Source organism: Pocillopora damicornis, chromosome 5, assembly GCF_964200805.1.
Source record: "Pocillopora damicornis chromosome 5, jaPocDami1.2, whole genome shotgun sequence".
Classification (NCBI taxonomy): domain Eukaryota; kingdom Metazoa; phylum Cnidaria; class Anthozoa; order Scleractinia; family Pocilloporidae; genus Pocillopora; species Pocillopora damicornis.
In genome coordinates, this window is record NC_142674.1 from 23282269 (window position 1) to 23291472 (window position 9204).

The window sequence follows — 9204 nt, forward strand, 5'->3', positions numbered from 1 at the left end:
AAAGGAGAGGAGAGGAAAGGAGAGGAGAGGAAAGGAGAGGAGAGGAAAGGAGAGGAAAGGAGAGGAGAGGGAGGAGAGGGAGGAGAGGGAGGAGAGGGAGGAGAGGGAGGAGAGGGAGGAGAGGGAGGAGAGGGAGCTAATCAGAGTGTTTCCGCCAAGAAAACTTAACAATGACTATTTTTGACGGCTTTTGGAAATAAAATGAGGCACACAATGTACATTGATGTTAGATACAGCATCACTAAAACCATGTTCCGTCTTATTTTATTGGAAAAAGAAACTTGCCAAACGAGGGAGTTTTACTAATAGTATAATCCATAAATTCAAAACTCCTAATTTGAACCGGTCGTACAGAAATATAAAATAGACCTTGACTGGAATTCTCTCCCCAATCTCACTTAAATTTTTCTCCTTTTTTTCCCCCAAATTATTAGCTTCCCAGAAGACCTTCAACCGCATTTATCGCGTGGCGCTCATTTTTTCATGAGAGTTCTGGTCACGCTCACTAGTCACGCAAAGTTCGAAGAGAGACTGTCATCTCTGACGTTTTGTCACACCACCAGAAAGTCCTTTAGTAAAGTCAATCTTCTCTTTTCTGCTATGTCCATTTGATTTTCAAAGTCCTAGAGAGAGAAAAGAAAGCACCATCATGTTTTTGTGCCACAGTGAGTGTTGAGAAAAACTGGTCCAACTACATAGTATGATAACCAGAGCTGCCAACCCCGACGACATCTGAAAAAAAAAACCCAAAAAAACCCCACAAAAAAATGGGCCCAGGGATGTATTCTCCTACCGGCAAAAGGTTGAGCAAGGGAACTGGTGACTAGTGGACAGTCACATAGCGAGAAAATTTTGATTTATGCGCAATCAAATTCGATTACCTCGCTTAAAAAATATTTTCAAAGATGCAATATAAAATAACTGGAATCTTGATTTGGCAGCGATCTGCCAACATCCCATAATTCTGGATCTCCGAATGCAATCGTCTGTCAAGCCAAGAGCAACTTACCCCTCTACAATAGAGTTCGTCTCGCTCCAGCTTCCAAGACAAGTTTTCTATTTCTAGTTCTAGCTGTGCTTGTTGGTACTCAAACTGTCGATAAATAAAAGGCGAAAATCAATAAAAGAGAAAATTTTGGATTTCTATGACAAATGCAAGTTTTGAGGAAAAACCACCCTAAAGTCTTAACACCCTTATATCAGTATGCGTCTTCTACATACAGTTCTCTGTAAACTTTGTAGGGTGCTGATAAAGAGAATTTTTTCAACAGTCAAAAACTTATCTAGTTTGTGACTATTTTCTTGTAGGAAGAAATTAGATGCTAGTCACTCTTAGGAGTCAAACTGTTAAAGCTCACTAGAGTTCACTTCTGAGTGAAACTCCTTGGAAGTCAAATGAAAATGTACCGGGGTAAGAGGTGAATAGTTACCAGTCTTTTTCTCTCATCCTCCATAAAGTAGGCATATGGATATGTGTACATCATCGTATAACGACACTGCAAACAAGAACATCAAACAGAGAAGTTACAATCACCACGGCAACTAATAATTCATAGTTTGCTGTGAATTCGACGACCGTTGGTGAGGTTCACATGGAGTCAATAGGAACTAAAACTAAAATAAAAAACAAATTGCTTGAGGCGCGGGAAAACGCCAATGACCACGTTGCACTTAATTTTCGTTATGAATCTGATTGGTTGAGGGGATGGCGCAAGTTTCCTCAACCAATCACGGAGTGAAGAGGAGTAACACAGCCCGATGCGCGGGAAAAAAGTGAATGACCAAGTCGCGGTTGGCTTTAATGTTGAATCTAATTGGTGCGAGTTTACTGAACCAATCACAGAGTGCAGTGAAGCAACACAATGAAATGGCCGAGTACTTCCGACACTCAACTGGAAATTGTTCTGGACAAGTTGTTTACTTACCTTTGCTAGTAATTGCGCAGCATCTAGAAGATATTGCCAGTCGATCCAAGTGCCGATGTTATTGTTAACTTTTTCTTGTATCTTCTGGTTAATTTTTCGCTTTGTTTCTTCCTCGCGTTTAAGACTGTCCGCGTGATTTTGCCACTGGCAAAGAAAAGATTAGCATGTAAGACTCCTTGTGTATTGATCTCAGAAGTATGCAAAAGTCTAAGAAATACTATTAAAACTAGCCTAGTTTCCCAGTATCATGGAAATTAAAAAAGTTTGCGACAACTTTATAGAATTTCGCTTTACAAAAGAATTTGCGATATCGCGCTTCACGCGACAACCGCTTCATGAATACGTTCGCGTCAAAAGCTTCGCGTTCTGTAACATTTCACTCATGGCCACGCTAAACGAAGATATTCCAGCAACTTGGTAACGAAAGCAAACTAATAATAAAAAGAACAAATAGCTCCGCAAGTGAATTTTTTTAGCTTGTACCTTCCTGGTCGTTCCATGCAAAATAGCAATGTTAAATTGCCACTTGTTGTCTGAGAGCGGGAACATCGACAGAAAATTGACCACGTCTTCATTTGGAAGTCAATCACGGGCACGCGTAAATATGAGTGATTTAACAAGATAGCTATCAAGATGTCGAGTTGGACACAAGGCTACTTAAACTAAAAGACTACTCAAGTTCCCTAATACTTATTTCGTAGACTAACACATACCCTTTCAAAATAGAAGAGATATTTTTTAAGCGCCTCCCTGGCCTGTATACCTGCGGATTCGTTTACAATGTTTGGATTGGATTTATACCGACTGCATTCATAATACTCTGAGCCATGACTCCTCCAGTCTCCACAACACATCCAGCAAAAATCTACAATTCAAATCAGGATGAAACGTTTTGACAAGAAAACACTACAAGGTACGGTTCAACAGTCAAATCTTGAAAGTGAAACACTTGTCGAATCTTTCAGTTTACTAAACACACGGTGGTTGTTTTTTTAAGCTGGCTGTGCTCTATTGTACAGTCTATTTGCAGAAATTCTGCGCTGTGCAACAACAAATCGTTTCCTAAACCTGTCAGACACAGGGATGAGATGCAATAAATATCTTATCAACCTCCTAATCAGAGTTCGAGCAAAGATCATCCTTGTTGTGCAGAAGGTACATCTATGGACTACAAACTAACAACTTACCATGTTTACACTTGATACATTGCTGAAAATTGACATAGGAATACAAAATTAGTAATAGAATAAGAATTCCTTAACTGCTTCGATGGGAGTGCAGCAAAAACAACAAGACATCAAATGAAGGTAGAATTACCATATGATTACAGCCTCCATTCTTCTCGATGCAGCTTCCACAGTTTGGACACTGTATGAAAAGCAAAAGGAGCACAGTGGTTAAAACACCAAATACTCACATATAAGCAATTTTACCTATCAAAGATTGGGGGCAAAATTGATTTACAAACGTTTTGTTCATGAGTAATGATCTGATAAACAGACTGTGGGGTACAAATAGTTATTGTTCAGAAAGGCTTGACGAAATATTTGCACTAGTGTAATAACTGATAAGATTAAAGCTCACTGCAAATTGAAGGGATCTATTGTAGGGGTTTCAATAATGTTTTCCATGAGTGGCTGCCAATGGTGTCATAGGCAGCTGTGCCCAGTCTCCAGTGCTGGGGGCCCCTCCCAGAGGAAAAAAAATTGACAACAAAGTGAAAAAAGTAATTCCCAGTATTCTGGACATCTGCTTGCAGCCCTAACCCTTTAACTCCCACAAGTGATTAAGACAGAATTTCTCCTCACAATATCAATACAATATCAACCAGATAAGTGATGAGAATAAAGAAAAATATCAATTTGGGGATAATTAGTTGATCCAATCTAAATTCTCTGAACTAACATTATAAGAATTGTATGGTTGACAGTAAGGAGAATTACAAAATTTGATCTGGGAGTTAAAAGGGTTCACAGACTACCTACATCTCCCTCCCTTAGCTACACCATGGTCTGTAAGTGAGTATCCTAAATTATACTTACATCTTTAGTATTGGCTGTGATATAATTAGCTGTCTCTGAATCATCTTCACATTTTGTAAGCCATTTCTTAATTGTATAGCAATCTGTTGGTGCATGGTATTTTTCACCACACATAAAACTAAGAGAAGGAAGGAAATAAATTAAAATGTTAAATGGGTGGGAAAAACTATACAAGGTACTGCATATGCAAATCAACAGGCAGTCTCACTTAAAATTTACACTCCCAGACACATTTGTTGGAACAACCATTGCCCCCCCCTCCCCTCCCTGCCCTTCTCCATGATAGTCTGCAAGATGGCATGGAAACAATGACGATTTACAACACTGGAAGGGGTAGAGGCACAAAAGACCATCATAGATACAGTTCTGGAAGAAGTGTCTTAACTAAATATGTAGCAGAATGTGGAATTATCATAAATTAAGTAACAAAACACACTCACAAGATTAGTAAATTGTTCATCTTTGGGGAAAAAAATTAATCTCAAAATTCTATGATTAAGAGTAAGAATATTGACTATTAGAGCAATGTCTTTTTTTAAAAGCCTTTTATCAATATTTTATTCTGTCTCAATGCTCAAACATCAGCTAAAAAGTTTTCAATTTTCAAACAACCAGAAATTTCAACAAATTATAATTTAAACATTCCCCACCTCTTAAACACAGTCATATACTGTGCATGACTTTCCCTTTAGCCCCTCAACACCTATGAGTAACTAGGATCTAATTTCTCCTTACAATATCACCCTTGATACACATATTAAGGTAATGAGAATAAAGGATATGATCACCAACTGAAGACGCTCTTGATTTTTAAACAATTTTTCTTTGTCAGCAAGTTAAGAAAGGCGTAGAAAACATTGTAAAGAATATGTATGGTGATGTTAGGGTGTGCTGGGTTAATGTTGTTATAGTTATAACAGAATGGGGAAAATCTGACTCACCAAAATATTGAACTGCAATTTGAACACCATATTCTTTTAGCTTTAGGCTCCAACACCTTCACCAGGAAACCACAATCATTGCCAGGACACCATCTTATTAATGGATGACACTGAAAGAAAAAAAAAAAAAAGCCAAAATTTATTTTTAGATTAGAAAACAAAGTTGTGCTCAGACCAAAATAATTATTTTCCTACTACAATTTAAATAATTTAACTGATGTAGGGTGGAGATGACAATGTTTTACCAGGCATGAGGTGATTACAATGTATGTATGTGCATGCTTACTTCCCTAGATGGGATAACTGTCCATTGAAGGTCCCCCCCTCTCTCCCCCCCCCCCCCACCTCACCAACTCACACTCCTGGGTGGAGAGGCAATGTGACAGCAAAATGTTCTTCTGACAGCAGTCTGTACTCATGAAGCCAAGTGGCCCACCCAGCCCCAGCTTCTCCTGGTTTCCTTAGCATGAAGTAACTAGTAGGGCCATGGACGGGATGCTCATTATGCAAGGTTACCCCCCAGCATTTGATCAGGTTCCCTGAAAATTCATTGGCATCCATATATATCCAGGGGTGGGAAGACACATTGTTAGAATAAAGTAATTTTCCCAACAAATTGTCCTGGCCAGGTCTTGAACCTAGACCTCCAGACTCAGAGTCCTTCTGATGACCACAATACAATAACCCACCAAAGCTCCCACCTGGATTTCTTGATCAGCCATCCATTATGAACACAGATCATTAAATATCCACTTTTCCCTTGCCCTTTTCAATACAAAGTGCTATTGCCAAATTTGAGTTCAGTTGCTTCAAAACTGAAGAAAACAAGTGTTGACCCATCCTTATTCGCTCTGATCAAGAGCCAATGCTCCAAACATAAGCTTGTAAACTCTTAACAGTAGCCAATTTACGTTATCAACTCAGTTGATAATACTAAGTTACACTGTCATACTTTCCCACTGACGCAACACCACAGTTTCTTTAGAAACTTTTCCCCCACGTCATAGTTACCTTAACTTCATCATTAAAAAGAAACTGTCTATATTTTTCTCTAGAAGCCACATTTTTTAGTATTTTAAGAGCCATTTCCTCTCCAACTAAGAGATTACAGTTCATACATTCAATGCCTGCAAAAAAATTAATAATCACCATATTAAATTCCTAATTGTTTATCACATAGGTGCACAGTAATTCAAACAGAGGTTAGGAGCTTTTTTTTAAACAGCAGTTTTCAGTTTCTGTATCAGTTTTAAAAATGTAACACCAACAAGATATCAAATTATCACCATGGATAATTTCATTGTTCACAGAAGGGAGCTACAACTGGACAAAAGAGTTTTTTCTTGTGCAGGAGGGAAGGAACAATTTACAAGAGAGTAATTTTTCCTCAGCATCATTGTCTATATGCAGTATGCAGACAATATTGTTTTGCACAGTAAGTAAACAATTTTTTTGCGTGCCCCCAGAAAAAAGAAGGTTTAGTAACTTCTTACCCCTTTCACTTACAAGAGTGACCACGAAGACTTTTCTCCTTACCATATATTAAATACAATTCAAGCTCATACATTTTAACAAAAAAGAAAAATATCAACTGAGGAACATTGTGCGATTCAGTATCAAATTCTCAGAACTAACATACTAGAAACTTATTGTGGACAGATCAGAGAATTTTTATATTGATCTTGGATGTAAATAGATTAAGCCTTCAACCCCTGAGAGCAATCATCATATAACTTCTCCCAAAAGTATAACTCCTGCATCACACATTAAGGTCATGAGAATAAAGGAAATGATCACCAACTATACATCCTCTTGATTGATAAACAAATTCTCCTTGTTAGTGCCCAAGGAAATATATAAAGAGCAGTAGGAAGGATATGCATACTGATACTAGAGCGTAAAGGATTATCAGACCAGTACATGAGTTACACAACAGTACTTACCAGAAGATAAACCAATCTGTAACTGGGTAACACAATATAACATCCAGCAGTCATCGCAAAATGAATGACCACATGATGCACTGCTTGTGTTGGATTTTGTACAACGCTGAAAGCATACTGGGCAGTAAAGAGATCTTGATGTCTGAAAGATGCAAGAAAATTCATTAGCCCTTTAACTCCCATGACTGACCAAGACAGAATTTCTCTTTACAAAATCAATACAATATAAAGCAGACAAGTAATGAGAACAAAGAAGAATATCAATCATGGGATTATTAGTTGATCCAATACCAAATTCTCCAAACTAACAGCACTAGAACGGAATGATAGACAGTAAGTAGAATTACTAATGAGATCTTGGGAGTTAAAGGGTTAAAGGTAACTATTATAACTTACACAATCTGTAAGATTTGTGGGAAGGATGCAAACCTACATACACATATCATAGAGTACAACTTAAAATCTTTTAAGGAAGATCTGACACAATTTAGTGGCACAACAAAGTAACCATGACAACATCCTCATACATCTTACTCACTGTTTGAGTGGCAACAGCTTTTTCTGGAATGATCCTTCCTTCCACAAGAAGTCCTACAGGATCGACTCTGTGCCTGTATGTACAATGACAAATGTTTTTAGAAATATGAGGGCACTCATAGTATCAGATTTATTCAATAAATTCAATATTAAGAATTGGATCATTGGATAATGCAATCCAAGAGTTTTCATTGGCTAAGCCATCATGGGTCATGAGCTATTATAGAATGCATGTGCATGAAGACAAGTTTATGCAAAGGTGTTTTTTTACATTGTAATATTCCATTTGTTCTTACTAATAGGGTTAGGAAGATTTATCTATATTTTTAGGTGTTTTTAATAAATTAAGAATTTGTTCATGCTTAGCATGCGTATATCAAGTTATGGATGCACGCAGGAAGTTTGGAGAGCACAAAAATTACGTAAGAGTAGCTCGAGGTGCAGCCGAGAGCAACTCTAGCTTTTTGAGAGCTCTCCAAACTTCCCAAGTGCATCCATAACTTGATATACGCACAGCTAAAAGCATGAGCAAATTCTTTTCTAACAGAGCAACAATGAACAAAAAATGCTCACGTCATCTTATTTACGCACGGGTGTGCGTAAATAAAGATTTTGTTCATAGCAGCTCAATAGGATGTACATAGGGCAAGCATGCGTGCTATGTTATAAATAATTATTACACCTATGCTTGTTGGATATAAGATGATTCAAGCCTAGTTAGCTATATATCGCATCATGGAATAATTGCTTAACCCTTCAACCCCTAGGGGTGATGAGCATCTAATTTCTCCTTACAATATCAACCCTGAATCACACATACAGGTCATGAGAATAAAGAAAATGACCACCAGCCAAAGAAGCTTTTGATTGTTAAACAAATTCTCCTTGTCAGCATCTTAGGAAATGTATAGAGAACAGTATGGAGAATATGCATACTGATGTTAGAGTGGAAAGGGTTAAGATTAGAAGACTACAAACTTGTACAGTACCTTGTATGGCAAATTTTAAATAGATACAGATGTCACAGGAGACCAAAATGTTTTATTGAGGAATATTTGCCTTTTTAGAATAGTGGTGTTCACCCAAAACATTTGGTTGTTTAATACGCTTTCGAGTTAATTATTAAACATGATATTGCCACCATTAGCCCTAATTAGTACTACCACAGAAATATTCCATTACGTTTTGATTGCGTAAATAGGACTGTATGTTACCTTTCCAATATCTTCTCTGTGTTCCAATCGTGTTGCATAAGAAGGATTCGAGACACAGATTCCGATACCTGGTTATAAATTCAAGAAATAAGTAGAATCTTTAAGAGCACAGAAATTGAAATTCTTCCAGTATTGGAAATCGCAATTTAAGTCAATGATGGAATTGCTGAACAATTTTCGTACACATCAGCTAGTTTTCTTAGCGATTTTACCTTAATTTCCTGAGAGATCTTGGCTACTAAAGCGTCAAAAACTTCTTGTGCTTCATTAGGATCAATGATCTGGAATTCAAAGGCTTCAGGATCGTCCTCCTTGTCTGATGCCATTCCTTCGTCTTCATCACCATTATTATAATAATAATAATCATCGTCATCTTCATCTTCGTCATACTCACTCGATTCCGGCTCTACAGAGTCTTGAGATTCAGTATCAATGCCAGACATCTTTAACTACAGGGCCACGGTGTTAGAAATTGCAAAACACGAATAAAACTACTAGAAACTTCTTGAAGTCTTTTTCGTTGATCAGGACGGCAAGAGCAGTTGTTAATGTGATGCCATTCATCCAAATATGGCTATGATGGCCAAATATAGAAGTAGTGG

The 9204-nt window shown here is 37.6% G+C and overlaps 1 protein-coding gene across 1 annotated transcript; it reads right to left on the reverse strand.

The window, feature by feature from the left end:
* Positions 1-242: 242 nt before the first annotated feature.
* LOC113687012 (E3 ubiquitin-protein ligase ARIH2) lies at positions 243-9174 on the reverse strand. The gene is made up of 14 exons (XM_027204712.2): positions 8815-9174; positions 8603-8670; positions 7390-7462; positions 6852-6993; positions 5920-6035; positions 4909-5018; positions 3968-4085; positions 3243-3293; positions 3113-3134; positions 2639-2790; positions 1926-2069; positions 1431-1496; positions 1010-1093; positions 243-623 (listed from the first exon to the last, which is right to left on the reverse strand). Exons 1-14 carry the CDS (start codon positions 9043-9045, stop codon positions 552-554), a joined length of 1449 nt encoding a protein of 482 aa, XP_027060513.2. The 5' UTR covers positions 9046-9174; the 3' UTR covers positions 243-551.
* Between the last annotated feature and the right edge of the window lie 30 nt (positions 9175-9204).

What these genes read in the sequence shown, in the direction of transcription:
- LOC113687012 (XM_027204712.2), bottom strand. Translation starts at nt 9,045, where the DNA reads ATGTCTGGCATTGATACTGAATCTCAAGACTCTGTAGAGCCGGAATCG. An exon ending in AAGCTGTTGCCACTCAAACA is followed by an intron (nt 6,994 to 7,389) that starts GTGAGTAAGATG and finishes TGCATCTTTCAG; the next exon opens with ACATCAAGATCTCTTTACTG. An exon ending in AGGATGAGAGAAAAAGACTG is followed by an intron (nt 1,094 to 1,430) that starts GTAACTATTCAC and finishes ATTTATCGACAG; the next exon opens with TTTGAGTACCAACAAGCACA.